Below are 19,285 nucleotides of genomic sequence, written 5' to 3' on the forward strand. Positions count from 1 at the left end.
ACAAATATTCCAGGAGAGGTGTTACAAGTGTTAGGTAAGGTTGTGTGTGTGTATCAGATACACGATAAACCAAAAGTGTGTGAAGTGTCTGTGAAACATCAGGCATGCACATGATGCAAACTTGAAGGGATTTTATGATGCAAATTTTAAAACCCAGATTTCATATTGTAACCAGACTGTGGCAGTAGCAGCCACAACTGTAGTCAGGACACTAATTAGGGACACAAGAGATCAGATGGAGGAGTGTGTTTTTCTAGTCCTCCTGACAAAGGCATTGGATTATTCTTAACAGGTGTTTTAGCTAAATTTGAAATCTTTGACAACTTGGTAATTAATCTACAGTAATCTTAATTTATACCAAAAGTGGAAAATGTAAAGTTTCAAGGCTGAGCTACTTTTAAAACTATAAGGCAAATTTAAAAAAAAAAAAAGTTTAAAAATGTACTGCCTTTCTCCTTTTACTGTTTTTGTCATTATTCTCAGAAGGTTTCCTTAAACAATATTGTCATCTTAATTTCTCTTATACTGATTAACTGGTTTGCCAGTAATTTGGTATTTTGTTGTTGTGAAAAAGAAATCAACATCAGGCTATATGATCAATTATAACAGAACCAATGTGATTGTGTTATGCATTTATAGGAAAATAAGCCTATTGGATTTAGTGTGCTACAGCTAGTGGTGACAGACAAGGATTCTTCTCACAATGGCCCTCCTTTTCTCTTCACCATCCTGAGTGGAAACGAAGAGAACACTTTCCAGATTAACCAGCAGGGGGTGCTGACAACAACTGCTGCACTGAATCGCAAAGTGAGGGATCACTATTTACTTCATGTTAAGGTAGGATGTGCTACCTCTAGCTGGTTTGTGTTATAAGTATTGAGTTATATGTTATTGAGTTATAAGTATTGACTTTTCCTACTCATGCCCAATCCACCACTTTTTCCTGCTTACGCCTTATCTTTCTGTTACAAGATCCTGATGTGCCAAATAATCATTTGAGGCATGTCCCTTGTGGTAATGTCTTCAAAGACAATGTCTGTTGATTTAAATGGAAGTCTGCACAGGTGTAACAGTAAGCTGAATTAAACTCATTGTTAAGGTGTAAGGGAAATGTTAACTGGTTGAGTGGTCTGTATAAGCCCTTTGCCTTTCTTGTGGGATTCTGGAAAAGCCAGCAGGGGACAGGTCCCTTGGGCCACCTACTACTGGCTGCAGACTTCCTCTTGCCCCTATCGCTTTCACCCTTGAAGCTGCGAGCTGGAATACACTGATACAGTGGATCCAAGGATATTGACAGTTGCACGTCACGGCAATACTGAAATATTTTTCTGTACTGCCACATTCTTTTTCCAGTCGCGATTGAAAGCATCTTTTTTTTAAGTTTGGAAAACCAGGTCAGTGGACCTTTGTCATAGCATTGAAATTCACAGCGCAATACTTAGAGATCTCAGAATTTCACAGTGGAAAATACAGCATAAAACTCAAAAATTACCCTGAAATACTATAATATGCGCTTACATTTGCCGTTGTTGTGCAAAAAGACCAGTCCATGTCCAAAAATCCAGGTTACGTTAACATAGCTAAGTTCTCTAAAATACTTTTTTGTAACCTTATGTAAGAAAAGTTTAAACCAAATTTTTTAATCTTATCCAGGCCTTTTTAATTCAGTTATAAATTAAGCAGCTGTGAACAGGGGACTTAAAATTGGTAGACTAAAAATAGGTGGCCTTAATTCTTAAACTTCATTTCTGGATTTGTGTTTTGAGAAAAATTCTTACCTTTATTTTTACATTAGGAATTTCTTTCAATCTCCAAATTATTCTCATACGTAGTATTGCAGACAATTTCTGAATAAACACGCACTTGCAGAGTTTGAGAGCAGTACTGTCCACATTGGGGTAATAATCGTCGTGTATTTACACAATGTCTATCTGTTCTTTTTCTTTGGGGAAGGAAAAAAAATACCCATAGGTACTGTCATGTGGCTGAGTCACTAAAACGTGTTATCAGGAGCCATCAGTGTAAGAACCAGCATAGGTAAAGGTTCCATTTAAATGTAGTTTAGTTTAGGGTTTAAGAATTGAGATTAAAAAGAGGGCAGGGTGGTATATCATTCCTCTGTTAGCTTTTTTTTTTTTTTTCAATAGTGATCTGCTAATTAGTGGTGGGACTGATTAGCCTTCAAGGTACTAAGTGTTGGCCTTCCTAGGCTGCATGAGTCCAAAACAGCAGTAGAGCTGGGCTTTGTCGTATTTCCCTAATAGGCTTCCAAGTTCTACACCAATTCCCCAAAGTCACCTTTTTGTTTAGGGAAGAGGAGCCAGCAATGTTTTTCCTGTATGTGCAATCAGGGTGATACAAGATTCATATGTTTTATTCTGTCTTTTCTCTAAGCAATAACTAATTTCTATTTATTTTGCTTCTAAAACATACTTCTGTGAACGCATACGCAGGCAATTACGTCTGTTCTGTGTAGACTGTTTCACTGTCTTTGTCACATTTCATGATTTAGCTGCACCTTTGGCCCTTCCTAATGTGCCTGCCTTCTCTTAAGTATGAGACGCCTATTTAATACCTTCCTCTGGGTGGAATCATGCAATTCTTTCATTTCCAAGCCACTTCCTAGGCTGTAGGATGCTTGTAAACAGCGTGTCAGTACTTCAGCTATCTTTTCTTTAGCACAGCACTTGAAAACTACCTTTTTTCTAGGGAATGAATAAGGGCTATTTTAATGGCATCCGGTAGCTAAACAAGGGTCTTAAAACAAATGTACTCATTTAGAACAAAGACTCCTTAGAGATTGTAAAGCAGACTATACTAATGTGCATTTTTTTTTCTGTGTGCTGTACTACCCAATCTCAGCATTTTGAACCTGTCTAATCCCTTGATTTACAAGTTCCCTGCCTGGATTCTGGAAATATGTCACTGTCTTTTAATTGCCATTTAACATCTTATACTATGATAGCTTTTTAAGTAGACACAGTGCTATAATTTGCTATTATCTTCTCCTTAGTGAGTCACTATACATGAGTATGAAGGCATCTAAGACTAAAACTAGCATTTCCATATCACAAGACTTCAGTTCCAATGATACGCACAAAAATAGATACATGACTTTTGTGGAAAAATATTCTTCCCCTGTTCATTTAAAAGAAGGATTTTTTCAAAAGCTGTAGGAAGGCATCTTCTCAAGTTTACAGTATCTTTAATTTCTGCACTTTCATCTTGCAGCTCACAAGTTAATGGCTGTGTATGATCTCTTGATACTTGGTTTTGTTTTTTAACTGACCTTCACTGGTGTGCTTTTCAGTATTGACAGCTTTCACCTTAGTTGCTTTCTGAATGGATTGCTGGCAGAGGTCGTCTTATGTTACAGGCATACTTTGAGGGGGAAAAAAAACAACAATAAAAGCCAAACCCCAAAACCTGACAAACAACCCCTCCCATACACACCCCACACACTCACTACCGCCAAAAACCTTTACTTAACATTAAGCCTTTGTTTTACTTTATTTTTGCGGTTGTAATAGGAATAAGGATTATTTTTTTTCCCCAGCAGCCACCTACATGTGCATGCCACTCACATTTGCTTTCCCTCTTTCCAAAAGAAATAGATTATCCATTAACAAATGTCTCACAGCATTAGTGTGTGAAATCTTCAACTATGAGTCATACAGTCCTTTGTGCCACACTCTGAAGTCTTCAGTTTAAAACCACAACAGATTTTTAAATATCTGCACTATTGAAAAATCATTTCTCCTGGGGCTCTTCTTTCCAACTTGCTGTCCATTTGTTATAATTTTGCTTGCCTGTTTGTTTTAAGCCCTTTCTTGTTTCCCTTGGGCATTTCTCCTGTAGCTAAACTGCCTGCCTTGTCTTGTTTCCAGGCAGAAATCTAGGCAAAACAAAACTTTGCCAACTTGAGCGCTCTCTCTCCTTATTTATGTTTGGGTAACTAGAGGGCAAATTTCTAGCCGTGCCTGTCTTCTCGAGTTAACGGATGAAGGCATGTAGTTCTGTGAGACATGCATTACCTTTTTTAAAATGCTATGATTATGTGCACATCCAGAGATAATCTGGTGCCTGGAATATTTCTTCTTTCACTTAAATTTGTATGAAAAATGAAAAGCAGCTTTTCTGCATAGATCTTCAGAGTGTACCAACTACTTGTAGTCATTGTAAAATTATTGTAAAATCTTTTGAACGGTGCAGGATATCTTCTACCTTCTGAGCCCTGTGTATCCCCTTTGTCCCCTCACATGTCTCCAGTTCTTCTTTGCCCATTTCTTTAGTCTCATTTTCAGTAACTGGGAAAGAGCTCTGGGAAAAAGGTAGACAGGGAAACAAGAACTGAGAAATAGAAAGTGAACCCAAGGGAATGCTCTTTTCTCACTTTTCTACTCTTTTGTCCCCTTTTCATACAACAACAATGTATGCTTTTGTCAAAAAAGAGTGGAGGCCAGGGGACATGATGTTTAAAAAGGCTTTAAAATTAAATTAGGCTGATTCTGTTAAAGATAATTAATTGTCTGAAGCAAATAGCAGTACAGGTGGGTTTTTTCCTTCTCCACGATCATAAATTATGAAAGACAACATAACTAATCATAACTTTCTACATATATTATTTTTCCTTTTGAAGTACTGTTTGGCATATTGTGTTTATATTGTCTTCAAGACCACCTCCTAATAACTGTGGTGAAGCATGTTGTAAATTTCTAGTGCGTGATTCGTTTCAAGTTTGTAATGTATTTCCACGCTTGAAATAAAAAAGCTTCAAGCACCATCTGCTGTCTGAAACCAGCTACTGTGCATTTCCTCTGTATTTGCTAGAAGCGTTAGCAGCTTCCTGGCATTTCCAGGTTTTAAGAGCACTGTAGGCTTTTAATCTTGCAAGAAGTGAAAACATATTTGTGTGTGTCTGCTTATATAAGCTTTTTAAATTTTCAGTACTAACTTTCGTGTCAGGACATGCGTTATGAAATTTTCATGAAGCATTTACCTGCAGGAACTCTTTTTGCAGAAAAATACCACTCTACTGTATACGATACAAATATCTACAGTAGAATTTGAGATAAAGCAAAAATCTAACTCTACCCTCATCTTCCTTTAGGTGTCAGATAATGGAAAACCACCGTTGTCATCTTTGACTTACATTGATATTAGAGTTATTGAGGAAAGCATTTATTCTCCAGCAATTCTGCCTCTAGAAATCTTTATCACAGCCTTTGGGGAAGAATATTCAGGTGGTGTCATTGGAAAAATTCATGCAACCGATCAAGATGTTTATGATACTTTGACATACAGTCTGGACCCCAAAATGGAATCCTTGTTCTCTGTTTCCAGTACTGGTGGCAAACTAATAGCACATAAAAGGTTAGACGTAGGACAGTACCTCCTAAATGTCACTGTTACAGACGGAAAATTTACAACTGCAGCTGACATTACTGTACACATCAGACAAATCACACAAGATTTACTAAATCACAGCATTGCAATACGCTTTGCAAACCTTGCCCCTGAAGAATTCATCGGTGATTACTGGCGCAATTTCCAGAGAGCTTTAAGAAACATTTTGGGCGTGAGGAGAAATGACATCCAGATTGTTAGTTTGCAGCCTTCTGATCCTCCTTCAAACCTTGATGTCCTCCTGAATATTGAAAAGTCTGGCAGCTCTCAGCACCCAATGAGAATTTTGCTCCACAAGATAAACTCCTCTGTGCCTGACCTAGAGGAGATTTTAGGTGTCCGGATAATCGATGTTTTCCATAAGCTTTGCGCAGGCATAGACTGTCCTTTGAAATTTTGTGAAGAAAAAGTAACAGTGGATGAGAACGTCATGTCAACCCACAGCACAGCCAGGTTGAGTTTTGTCACTCCTCGTCATCATAGAACAGCAGTTTGTCTTTGTAAAGGTAAGAAAAGTAGTAAGGAAAACAGTATCCTCGAAAAGATTGTTCTGGTTTTGAACAGCCATAATCCACAGGAGAAAATTTGTATTACAGGACAAGACTAAGAATGTTCTGTAACCCTCACTGCAACATTTGCCTAATTTTATTCAGAGTAAGGAGTAATTCTTTCTTTTCTCATTACCTCATTTTAAGAGTTCATATAATATAAAGAGTTTACATGGGAGGGTTTGGGGTTTTTTTTTTTTTATAGTTACACCTTCATTTTCCTATTTATGAAAGAAGTTCCTTTTTTGTTGCCTGTTCTAAATTGCCAGCCATTTTCAGTCTTGTATGCATGAAGGTAAGTTCTTGCAAAGAATCTGAATCCTTCCTGGTTTCTGCTTAGAGGAATAGCCCACACAGCTTCCAAACTTGGCTGGGAATGGGAGAGTGAACTGGGGAATGAATATTCATTAAGATACATATAAGTATACAGATTTATATCAGAAGATTAATTTGTCTTTAGATCTGAGGAAAACAACATTGCTTATTAAAATCATGACTTAACGTTGCTGGGTGAACTTGCACATCTTAAGTAAATGTTTAAAGCCCATTCCTTTTCTGTCTCAAATACCGACACGCTCTTCTCCTGCTCTCCCCAACCCACTCTGTCCACGTTTAATATCTACATGTTGTTTTTTATGCTGTATGATAGCAATGGTAAACCTTAAACCACAACAACAGTTTCCAAATTTTACCAATGAATTGAGTAATCAAGATAACTATGAACACCAGCCACTATATACACCATTTGTCTAGTCTGTGTTTGTGCCAGTCACGTCCCATGACTGTTACTTCGTTTCATTGTCTGATAGTTAGGAATATAATTTGAGTTGCTTTCAGCTACTGTACTTAAGTGTCCCTTTTCACAAAAATAATGTATTTCATTTTACAGAAGGGAAATGCCCCCTGGTGAATAGCGTGTGTGAAGGAAACCCATGCCCTGAAGGTACCGAATGTTTAGGAGATCCAAAGGAAGGAAAATACACCTGTGTTTGCCAAGACAGCAAAACTGGACAGTGTCCTGGTAAGAAATTAACTCTAAAAATCTCTTCGTAAAACCATATTACTTTCTAAATATAAATTTGATTCCAGTCCTGTGTTAACACATTTTATGCTTTTCTGTATTCCGAAGCATCAGCGGGCTCTGCTGTGACATTTACTGGGAGCAGCTATGTGAAATACCGTCTCATGGAAAGTGAGAACAAAGAGGAAATGAAGCTGACAATGAGACTTAGAACTTACTCTGCTCATGCAGTTGTTATGTATGCTCGAGGAACAGACTACAGTATCTTAGAGGTATTTTAAAATCTCTGAGTGCATATCTCTTCCTCTCTTCTTCTTACCATCTCCTTACTATTTTTTGTGCCAAATTAAAAGATTGAATCATAACATCTCTGCAGAATTGTTATAATTGAGAATTACCTTCAAGGTAGAGTTTGTTATACATCCAGGTGACAAACTTGTACAGAATTAAATAACAACTTTAAATTTATTTGCTTATAATACTCATTAAGTCCAAAAAGAAAAAGTCACTTAAAGTACAAGATGAAAGGTCTTGAAGTATTTTAAAGTCTTGAAGTATTGTAATCTTTTGATGATTATCTCTGATGACTGTACTAGAGGAAAAAAATGTACAAAGTATCTATTTAATTAAAAGAACCATATAGAATGACTCACAGTTACTATGACTGTTTGGAATACAATGCTATTAAACTGCCTTTTATGAACACCACCGTCATCCTGTCTCTCCAGCAAACATAAACTTTCATAGGCATCAATATTTTGTCCTCTTTAAGTGTGCAGACCATTTGTTGATGTTGTGGCTTTCCTCTGTAGATTCACCATGGAAGGCTGCAATACAAATTTGATTGTGGCAGTGGACCTGGGATTGTCTCCGTTCAGAGCATTCAGATTAACGATGGCCAGTGGCATTCAGTATCTCTTGAAGTGGACGGAAATTACGCACGACTTGTTCTGGATAGGGTGCATACTGCCTCTGGTACTGCTCCTGGTACGCTTAGGACACTAAACCTAGATAATCACGTGTTTTTTGGTGGTCATATTCGGCAGCAAGGTACAAGGCATGGTAGAAGTCCTCAGGTTAGCAATGGTTTCAGAGGGTGTATGGATTCTGTTGTACTTAATGGACAAGAGCTGCCCTTGAACAGTAAGCCACGAAATTATGCACACATGGAAGAATCTGTAGATGTGACTCCTGGGTGCTTACTGACTACCACAGAAGGTTGTTCAAGCAGCCCGTGTCAGAACGGAGGCATCTGCAATGCACTGTCAAATGGAGGTAAGCTGTGCTATATTCTTCTGCTGTTAGTTTTCAAAACTGCTTTTTCACTTCCCTGCCTTGAAGGACAAAACAACTTTATGAGTCATTCTTGCTTTCTCAGAGAGTTGTAGAAGGCTGGTTGTTGAGCAGGTAGGAAGGCTGTATCTGCCTGTGTTCTAGACTCAATTTCTTGGAGTATGAAGTAGACAAAGTGTGGATTTAATCTTCAGTGTCAACACCTGAGGTCCATCCTCTTAACTGCCTACCCTAGAGTCTTCCTTTAAAAATTCTGAAATCATTGTGACAAGCTTAAGTTTTGTGAGAGACATGGAAGTTACCCTTCAATCACATTCAAAAAAAACCTTACTGTTAGGCTTCCCTTCATCTTTTGATAAAAATATTTCTATTTCCTCCCATCTTCTCTCTTTTCAAACAGGTAGGTGGGCAGGGAGGATTTTATCTTAAATCCGTAGATGGGCAGGGAGGATTTTATCTTAAATCCAGTAAAGTCATGTGTGTCTTTCAAAAAGCCTGTATTTGATTTCAGGTTACTACTGCAAGTGTGCACCTTTGTTTATGGGAACTCACTGCGATGTAAGTGTCAACCCGTGTGCTTCCAACCCCTGCCTTTATGGTGGTACTTGCATCCCAGTCAGTGATGATTTTATCTGCCAGTGCCGAGGACAATACACAGGCCAAAGGTATGTTTGTATGGTTTATTGTACCGATGAACCCCTTAGTGAATAGGCTATAAATGTAACACTTTTTCTGCTATTTTATATGTTTCCTGCTTAAAACTCAGACTTTGAAACCCACTGAAGTTAGTTCAAGTTAATGCCAGCCCCTATGTTACAGTTCTGAATCCCACACTATCTACTAACTTGCAGTAAGGTAATGGTTCATTCATGCTTTTTTTTTTTTTTTTTTTTTGCCTTTACAGGTGCCAGCTGGGTCCATATTGCAAAGACAATCCCTGTAAAAACAGCGGCAAGTGTATTGACAGCTTGGATGGACCTGTTTGTGAGTGTGAAGCAGGCTTTCGTGGAGAAAGGTGGGTAGTGTTCCACATGTATTGAATTTTTAACAGTATTACTTAACAGGTAACAGCTCAAACTGGTGTAAGCTAACTGTCATTGCTCTGTTTCTGGTAGGTGCCTGAGTGATGTCGATGAATGCATTGAAAACCCATGTCTTAATGGTGCCCTCTGTGAGAACACTTATGGTTCATATCACTGCAATTGTAGCCGTGGATTTGGAGGAAAACACTGCACAGACATTGTTCTTAACAAATATGTTTCAACATCTTGGAACATTAGCTTAGCCGAAGTGATTGGGATTATTGTTTTCATTGCAGGAATATTTTTGTTAGTTGTGATTTTTGTCGTTTGCCGCAAAGTGATTAGTAGAAAGAAGAAGCACCAGCCAGAACCTGAAGACAAGCAACTGGGAGCTACAACAGCTTTCTTGCAAAGACCTTATTTTGATGCAAAATTGAATAAGAACATCTATTCTGACATCCCACCACAGGTTCCTGTTCGTCCCATTTCATACACTCCAAGCATTCCAAGCGACTCCAGGAACAATCTTGACAGAAATTCTTTTGAGGGGTCTGCTATCCCCGAGCACCCAGAGTTTAGTACTTTTAATCCAGATTCTGTACACGGTCACCGGAAAGCTGTAGCTGTTTGCAGCGTAGCACCAAATTTGCCACCTCCACCTCCTTCCAACTCTCCTTCAGACAGCGATTCAATACAGAAACCAAGCTGGGATTTTGACTATGACAGTAAGAAATGTTCTTATTTTATTACTTTTCTGTTACAGGTGTGTGCTGGTACAATGTTAATATGAGTGCAAAGTCTCTGTGCCTGTTAGGGTAGAAAAGGCATTATGACTTTACTGGGTTTTGAGTCTGATCGGGCTTTGTGCACTATTAAGTTTTGTAACAATGTGTAGATCTCAGCCTTAAATTTTATTGACTCTTTAATCTAGAATCTATTAATCGTCTCTCTCGAAACTTTTTCTTTCAGCTAAAGTAGTAGATCTTGACCCCTGCCTTTCAAAAAAGCCTCTGGATGAAAAAAGCTCCCATCCTTACAGTGCTAGAGAAAGCATGTCTGAGGTCCAGTCGCTCAGCTCCTTCCAGTCTGAATCATGTGATGACAATGGTATGTAAAAGACAATCATTCTGTACTGCCACTTACATTCATTTTGTTCTGTCTTTGCATCTCTGAGTATCAATAGGACTTACATATATCAAATATATATTAAATAATAGCTTATTTAATATATATCTGTATTTACTTATGTTAATACCTAGATCTGTTAAATTTTTGAAGTATTTTGCCTATCTTACACCTGATGTTAATTACTATACCTTAAAATTATATATATTCATTCTGCTGTTAGAATATTAACAGTGAAAATGCACCACAAGGTGTTCAGAGCCTTGTGTTTAAAAGGTGTTAGAAGTGTGTTCAAATTAGAGAAACTCTTGTACATAATCATTAGTTATCACTTTACACAAGAGTACAGTGAATTTAAAAAGTGGCCTCTGCACAAATATTACTTTCGCTTTGACATTCAGCTTTCAGTAAAGCTTTGTGGTGTTACAGTTTCATTTGTTTCCTTCTCTTTTTCTTGCTGCAACCTCAGCTCCCATATGGATCAGATCAGTTCTGAGTGAGAGCAGAGTTTAAGGGACTGCTTGTAAGTTTGATTACTTTAGTAATGAAGGAAGCTGCACAAAAAAGGAATTTTGTTATAGCAGAACAGTATATTTGGCTTTCACCATGATTAAAATGAATTCATTGAAAAATTCATACATTGAAAAAAGCCAATATAAAAATAAAAATATTCTGATCACAACACCAATCCATCCAAATGTAATCAGCATATGTATTTGTGGGTTTTATTATAATTAATTGGAAATATTTTACTTTTCCATTGTGATGACAGATGCTTTTACAGTTGATATGAATACATCTATGTATTCAGAAACATTTCAGACTGACTGGACAAAGCCACAATTGTCTCATAACCTAATTCACTAAGTTAAGGTGTTTTGACTCTTAATTCCAATTTCTGCTTTTGTCTCTCGTAAAAAGGAATTTGAAATTCCTTTAGTTTAGGAAAAAAGAGCATTCTGCTTCTCAACGAAGTAGAGTGATTTGTTCTTACCAGCATGAAAAGAAACATCTGTGTTAATGATTGGTGAAAGTAAAATGGTTTGCTTACAGTACTCATCAGTAGACCTGATGTCAACTTTCAACTTTTTTCCTGTGGTGTTGTGTTGTGCAGTACATGTTGTTCTCCCCTCCTCTCCATCCCATATATTTCATACATCCTTACTCGTATTTCTTGTCATGTATTGATTACTCATTAATACATCATTTTAAAAGAAATAGCTGTAGCATCATAGATATTGTTCCTTCGTTCCTTTTTGGTAGATTCTGAATTTATTAGTTTGAAATCTAATCTCTGAGCCATGCAAACAAATGCTTACTTCATCCTACCCTGTAAATCATTCTCCCTTCCAAAAGTATCTTGGAAAAGGGAAGACAAAAAATACATGCATTTTGGACGTTTTTAAATAAGAATATCACAACCTGAGTTTGGTATTCCTACTGTGATACCACTATTCACACACAAGTAGGTCAGCAACAGTTTTCAGTATATGTTTTTCATATTCTAGCCTTTTAGTTCATTTCAGTGAAAATTTCTTACCCTGAGGGAGGGGAAAAAATAATTTGCAGTCTAAAGGGGAAGCCCAATGCAATACTCTTTAATTCACCCAACATAAGCCTTTAGAAAAGCCTAGTTTATTGCTATCTAAATGAAGTATTATGCAAATAGTATATTTTAAGCAACATTTCAGAAATTCTAACACAAAGCAGCTTTGTGCTTGTGCAGAATTTGCTTCAGGAGTAGTTACAAGTACTTTCCCATGTTTGTCAAGAATGAAATTCAAGTTTAGAGATGTATTTGATGTCTTATATGCAACTGCTTTCTAGATAAGAGAGTGAATGTATATGTACACCAATAATCTTGCTTTATAAAATAGTAATGAACTACAATTTTACAGTGTTTTTTTGTATATGTGTATGCTGTTTAAAGTGATACTAACTATAGGTTTGTTTTAATTTGCTCCTTTTATACCTTTTACAAGCTTCCGTAGTGACTGTAATACACCTTGTCAATGCTGTTGTTGACTCGGTGGAAAAAGAAGGTATATGCTTGTTTTAATATTTATTTACTGCTTTGGCAGAATAATGCACGTTTGTCTTCTAGTAATGTAGTCCTAGCAAATGGGAGTTGTTATAACTTTCCGATAAGTTTTGGACTTTCTGATGTTTTAGCAAAGAATATATTGTGTATCTGTTCATATTTTCATGTGTATGCAGTAGCTACCCTGTGGACACGTTTCAGAGTGATTTCTTGAAGGGAAAAAAAAAAGTATTGGCATAAAAAGATTTTGGTGCTTAGTCTCTTCTGAAAATAGTCACGCTAAAGCTCCCAGCAGAATTGAGACAGCATCAAAGGCAATTACATACACTAGAGTAGATGAAAAAGCAGCAGCCCCCGCTTCTTTTTTTCTCTCACCCACATCTGTTGGCACCTTGTCCAGCTGAGCAGAATGGGAGTAGTCTGATACCAGTACTCACTTCCCTGGTCTTAGATCAATCTCTTTAGCAGAAAAAAATGATTTCTAGTATGCAGCTGAGGTATATAGGCGTGCACATCCCTATTAGTTTAAGTAATTACTTACTACCCAGCCTTACATCAGTATCTTAAAGGTATGTTTGGGTGTATATGTGTACACGCACATTTATTTATGTGTGTGTAGTATGTATTTGGGAGTTAGAGAGAGATGAAGTAGACAAGGAATTTTTTCTTCTCTGCTAACATTTAAGAACTGACCACTCTGGAAAACACAAACTCTTTACAAAATAATGGTGCCAGTGAATCTCTACAAATGCTAACTATGGTTTTAATTGATTTAAAAATCCTTAAAGTTCCAGTAATATGCAAGTAATTCACTCCATGACTGTGAGTCTGCAGAGGTTACTTCTGAAATAACATCCACAGTGTATGTTTCCTGTTTCTTAATACAGACTAGGAAACCCTACTTTTTTATTAAGTCCTATTTAAAAAGAAGCCATTTTAAGAACATAAAATTCATTATAGTAGCTAAAGTTTCTCTTTGGTTTGCTAATTGAAGTACATCCTGTCTAATGTATGCAGACACTCACAAAAAAAAAGTAGACAAATGCGAAGACTTCTAATTATACAAGAGCATTTCATTAATGTGTACCTATAGACCATAGTCCTCAGTGCTAAAAAATTGTAATGCTTGGTACATGTCAAAGGGAGAATTATAAGACTAAAAGAGGCAAAATCTATCGGGAAATATTTAATAACTTGTTCAGATTTTCTCTGAGATTGTAATTGGTAGAAAATAAAAATGATGAATGTAGTTTTCAAGTCAAAGTTGAAAGTATTGCCTGGTGGTTTAGTACCACTGTAAGATAAATACAAATCTTTTTTATGCACTGCAGAATATTTGTAGAGAGGTGAAAGATGTCCTGCTCAGCTACTCCTTAACACTTGGATTTTTTTTCTTTTAATAAGCATTCCTTCTTTAAAGCATATTAGGTAAACCTGAGTTCTGCTTTTGAGCACCCTCTGGAGAGTGCCAGTTCAAGCAGCAGAGATCTTTGCTCAAGCCTTCAGCAAGGTCAAGCTCTGGGACAGATGGTCTTTTCCTTTAGTTCTCCCCAAGCAGTTCTGTCCAGCAGGTATCCTGCAAGCATGAACTGTAGTCTCATCCTAGGACAGTTTTTAGGCCTGTGTTGTCTGCGCTGCTCCTGAGGGAAGGCTCTCTAGCAGATTGGCACCTAGAAAGATGGGCACATCAGGTTCTAGTTTGTGTTTCTGTATTTTATGTTAAAGGCCTTTGCCTCAGAAGCAGAGGACAAGACCAAGATCTCCCCACTCCTTGGTAAAAGTAATGTAAATCATAAGGCCTGTTGGCTTTAGTTGTGCACCCAGTTTCCCTAGAAAAATTAAGAATGTCATCTTCTAAATAGACTAGTGTCACAACCTTCTCTTGGAGATGAGGCCAGACGTGTTTTAGGAGTCTCAGATCACAGATAACAACAGACTGTGTGGACTTTTGTCTGGGCTAGGCAAACTTTAAAAAAAAAAAAAAAAAAAAAAGAGACTTCCCCCCCCAAGAGTCAACCTCTTTCCTTCTAGTCTTCCAAGAATAGATACAACTATCAATTCTTAGGAGAAGATTCTAGTATTAAGATAGGCATCGCCCATCGTTCTTACAGACCTGAATAGGGAATATAGATTCCTGAAGAGAGAAGGGTTTAAAATTTGTCAGATAACACAGGACAGCTCTCTGCTGAGCATGAGTTGTTGGGATCGCTGTACAAAGGGAGGCGGGTGTCCTGGTGCACAGTGTATGGTTGCTAGATTCTAAAGGGAGAGTTCCCATCTTTGCATGAGATACTTCAAAGTCTTAAGTCCTAACAGGTGCAGCCCTGCATATAAAAGCAAGGGGATATAAGGAAAGAAAAAAATCGGACCAGGCCTTGTTACCCTTTTTAGCACAAGTCCTAAATCTACTGATAGATTTCTACAGACTAGATTTTGCCACTATATAGCCGTGTCCCGGGTGGGCTACATTAACTCAGTAGCTATTCTACAGTTCAAGTCTAACAAAGAAGGAGCCCAGGAGGAAAAAAAAAAATTGCCCATTTTAGTACTGTTAAGTAAACGGGCATATTTTTGCCTAGTAATAAGGGACAAAAGCAGCATGAACATCATAGTGACAGTCATTGTTTGTCTTCCCATTGGTTCTACTATTTGATTCCTAACTACAGATGTTTTCTCCTTTTTCTTCTCATTCTGCCACTTAAAAGAATCTTTTGCTGTTCCTGACCTCAGCAATTCAAGAGGTGACTTCTGCATGCAGTTCATTGATGTTCACCAAAATATTTCTGTTCATACTTGGTTTTAACACAGACTTACTATCAGTTGCTTGCTGTGCATTTGTTTGCAGTGATTACTCTTTACTACATTTGTACCTTATTACAATTCTGTAGTATTTTCCTTTTTGGAGTTTAGATGAGAAAAACAATTTATTTTTTTTAAAATGAGATGAGGCTTACATCTAGTTTCCAGCAGACCAATACAAACTTATTTAAGGGGAGTTTGCAAGAGAGGATCAAGTTCAGTCATTTATGCATGATTAAGCTTGATTGTTCTTGTTTTGTTCTTGTATTTGAATGTGGAATGTCTTTACTAATAATCAAAAATTTTAGCAGATGTGTGGAAGTTACTGTAGAGCTAACAGCATTTTGTGAAATGAACTTTACAATTCAGTTAAGGGGCAAAGTTGCTTTAAATGGTCTGGATACTTTACTAAATAGAAATTACTTCTTTTATATAAGAAAAGCATGGTTTATATATGCTAAACATATTCATAAGAAAACCAGGCAGCTGTAATCACCTTAACTGTAATTACTTGACAACAATTGATTAAGAATTTAGCTGCACCAGGAAGGTTGTTGGTTCTTTGCTATCCAGTGAACAATTCTATGCCATTATGTATTGTGACAGCACATTCCATAGGTGACCTACAGCTCTTCCCACGTTAGGTGAGATGTCTGAGAAAGTGTACAAGTTCAAGTGTGAATGATGCAATATCTAATGCATGGCATAATGTAAAGTTGTGTCGTGTTGAATGTCTTTTGTGGAACTGGGGCAAACTGCTGTCTAACTAGTGTCCTAATCACAGTGATTGCATTGTCTTAATATATGTGTTGACTTTTCAGTTCAGATTGACTTGAAGACAAGATACTAATAGTACTTTTTTTTTTTAATTAACTTTTCAGGTTATCACTGGGATACATCAGACTGGATGCCAAGCGTTCAGTTGCCAGGTATCCAAGAGTATCCAAATTATGAAGTGGTTGAGGAGTCAGCTCCCCTCTACACGGATCCAAACGCCATCGATACAGACTATTACCCTGGCGGTTATGACATAGAAAGTGATTTTCCACCTCCACCTGATGACTTCCCTGCACCTGATGAGCTTCCACCGTTACCACCAGAATACAGCGACCAGTTTGAGTCAATACAGCCACCCAGAGACATGCCGGCCATAGGTAGCTTGGGTTCCTCTACAAGAAGCAGGCAGAGATTTAACCTTAATCAGTACCTTCCGCATCACTATCCTGCAGACATGTCAGAACCTCAGACCACAACCAGTGGTGTCAACGGCAGTTACAGAGAACCTTATGCTCCTTATGCATTAGGGTACAATAGAGACTTTGAAGCACCCGCTGTAGACAACATGTCCATGTCTGTGTACGCTTCCACAGCTTCATGCTCTGATGTGTCAGCATGCTGTGAAATGGAGTCTGAAGTCATGATGAGTGACTATGAGAGTGGAGATGATGGTCATTTTGCAGATGTGAAAATTCCTCCACTTGATTCCCAGCAACATACAGAAGTCTGACACACTCAACAAAAGTGCCTGGACTCAAACAAACTTTGTCAATTCTAGAACAACTTTCAAGAGCTTTTTTATTTTTTTTTCTTTTTCCCAGTCACAGCAAATGCTTTTGTTTCAGTGAGCTAAACTGGCATGGCGGCATTGGATCATGCAGTTCATTTTACTAAATCAGCCTATTTCCATTTCCTGACCTACTGTAATTGGACAGTTCCAAGATTTCCATTGTCTCTGCCCTTTCTGAACATCCCTTTTGTACTTACATTGTCTATGTTAAAAAAAAATCACATACCACTTCTCCATGTTAGCATGATGCATATATTTATATAGTTCTAATGCAATTAATTTTCTCCTACTTTTTGTAAATTTTATGTACAGCTTTGATTTTAATAGTTTTAACTAGATTTTTGTAGATATTTTGTGAATTTCTTTTCCACTGAAACTAGTGGTGTTAGTGTGCCATTAAAAAACTAGCACCCTGACTTATAATCAGGGCATCACTGTATGTATTCCCCTGAAAACTAAGGTTTGACATTTCATTATAAAAAAAAAAGTATTCACACAATTCCAATTGTACATAGGTTAGGTCTGATATTTTTCTGGGTCAGCTACATGGAAATGTCTTAAATGGGTTGCTGTATTTTAGAACTGTAAACATTTTTTCCCTTCTTGGAAAGTGTGTTGGGGACCCTCTATATACCAGTTTAGAACCAAAACCACCATGACACAGTTTTTATAGTGTCTGTATATTTGTGATCCAATGGTCTTGTAAAGGTTTTTACTGAAAATTACCATTAGCCAGTCTTTCTTACTGACAATAAATTATTAATAAAATACTTTAGCTTTGCTCTGTGTATCTCTATTATATAATATACAATTGACAAAGCATTCAGTGCAGCATTTTTAAGTCTGTAAATGTTTTGTACTGTATTAAGTTACTTGCTCTGAGCAACACATTTTCCTCTTCTCCTCAGAAATCAAACCACAGCTATGTTAGAGATGCTCACTAGATGGCAGTGTGTGTCTACTTAATGGTGTTTTAAAAAGTAATCTGGCCAGTATGAATAAAGATTGATGGGTATCAAACTTCAGTAGCTTTCTCGGTAGTTTGCATTTTTCTTTAAACATACAATATCAGCTATGTAAATTACTGAGTATTTTTTCTGAAGTCCCAAAAATACATACAGAAAAAAACTCAAGCTCTTTAAAGCAGTTTCTTTTTTTTCTTAATCACCTGAATAGTTATTTTAATGAATAGTTGCACTTGCATGCTGAAATCTCTGTGCCAGTTTCTGAGTTGGTGATAAATACATTGGGGTTTTTAATGCAATTATATTTTATTGTAGTTTCTTGCATTAAGTGCACATTAGAAGCTTATCTTGAAGTCAAGACAGGATACAGTTTGCCTGTATATTCTAGTTAGAAAAGCTGCTAGATAAAAGAACAAAGTCCTCTAGCATAAATTCACCCTGGGAGTAAGCTAAAGGAATAAGGTAACTGTCTTCTGCCTCTTGCATGAGGGACACTTTAAGTTAAGAATAGATTTCCTAGCACATTGGTGAATTTTTTATGTAGCCCAGAATCATTTGAGCTCTACCACCATTTTTTTTCCTATTGTCTCATAAAATTCTGTAGCCTGGAAAGGTACAATATCAGATTTTCTCAGACACAAGAGCTAAGCCTAGGCCTTTCAACATCTAAGGGAACAGGATTTGTATTTGGAGTGCAACTTATGCACAGAATGGAACAACTCCCAGCCTGGCAGCTGTATAATGGAAATAGATGGATTACAGGACAGAGAGCCACACACAGAGAGTCCTCAGTGTTAACTTACTGTAGTACAGGTAAGAATGTCATGAAGTATATAAAAATGCTAAAATCAATGGGTTTAAAACCATGTTCTGTCTGTAAGCTGCAATATTCACCCTGATAATTAAGAGCTTTTTGTACATTGGGCACAGTGTTAGCATTTTTTTATTTAATAGCTTTAGAAGAATCTTATGGAACTGTGAGGAAAGGGTATCATGCTCTCTAGAGTAGTTAGGATCACTGCTTAAGATTGATCTTGAGCTATGGAGGTTAAGCTTAGTGGCAGCTCTGCTCAAGATTTCTTAGTCTCTGCTTCTCAGTAGGAATTTACCTCAGAAGTCAATAAGAGGAAGACACTACACAGATCTTATCATTTCTCAGTTGATAAGGACTCCCAGTAAAGATGAAAGCTTGGCCTACAAATACATTTAAGTTACTCATTTGCAGCAGAAAGGTCTGAAAACAGATTTTTAAAATTAATAAGCATGAAGGACAGGAATTCAACACAAGCATACTTTTATTCATAGTACTGTGAAGGCTAATGTAGAACATCATGCTGAAAAGGAACAATGTCTCATTATTCTACAAAGAGACTCCCAAGTCAGCTTAAGAAAACCTTGGTTGAAAGTATTAGAATATTTTTTTTTTCTTCCCCTCTTCATGAGAGCTGTGCTGCTAGGCAACATGCAACACCCAGGTTATACTTCACAGCAGAAGACA

The 19,285-nt window shown here is 37.2% G+C and overlaps 1 protein-coding gene across 4 annotated transcripts in view; it reads left to right on the forward strand.

The window, feature by feature from the left end:
- FAT1 (FAT atypical cadherin 1) overlaps positions 1-17,847 on the forward strand; it is a 111,266-nt gene extending 93,419 nt beyond the window's left edge. For 2 of the 4 annotated variants that reach the window (XM_054823691.1, XM_054823690.1), the window contains exons 18-29: positions 640-837; positions 5,111-5,912; positions 6,844-6,975; positions 7,084-7,247; positions 7,788-8,250; positions 8,780-8,933; positions 9,173-9,283; positions 9,384-10,015; positions 10,260-10,397; positions 12,398-12,457; positions 15,162-15,197; positions 16,137-17,847. In XM_054823691.1, coding sequence (XP_054679666.1) covers positions 640-837; positions 5,111-5,912; positions 6,844-6,975; positions 7,084-7,247; positions 7,788-8,250; positions 8,780-8,933; positions 9,173-9,283; positions 9,384-10,015; positions 10,260-10,397; positions 12,398-12,457; positions 15,162-15,197; positions 16,137-16,762 — 3,516 coding nt within the window. In that variant the 3' untranslated portion in view covers positions 16,763-17,847. The remainder of the gene's footprint in view (positions 1-639; positions 838-5,110; positions 5,913-6,843; positions 6,976-7,083; positions 7,248-7,787; positions 8,251-8,779; positions 8,934-9,172; positions 9,284-9,383; positions 10,016-10,259; positions 10,398-12,397; positions 12,458-15,161; positions 15,198-16,136) is intronic. The other 2 variants (XM_054823688.1, XM_054823689.1) reach the window with 2 other exon arrangements.
- Positions 17,848-19,285: the final 1,438 nt, after the last annotated feature.

This window comes from Grus americana, chromosome 4, assembly GCF_028858705.1.
Source record: "Grus americana isolate bGruAme1 chromosome 4, bGruAme1.mat, whole genome shotgun sequence".
NCBI lineage: Eukaryota > Metazoa > Chordata > Aves > Gruiformes > Gruidae > Grus > Grus americana.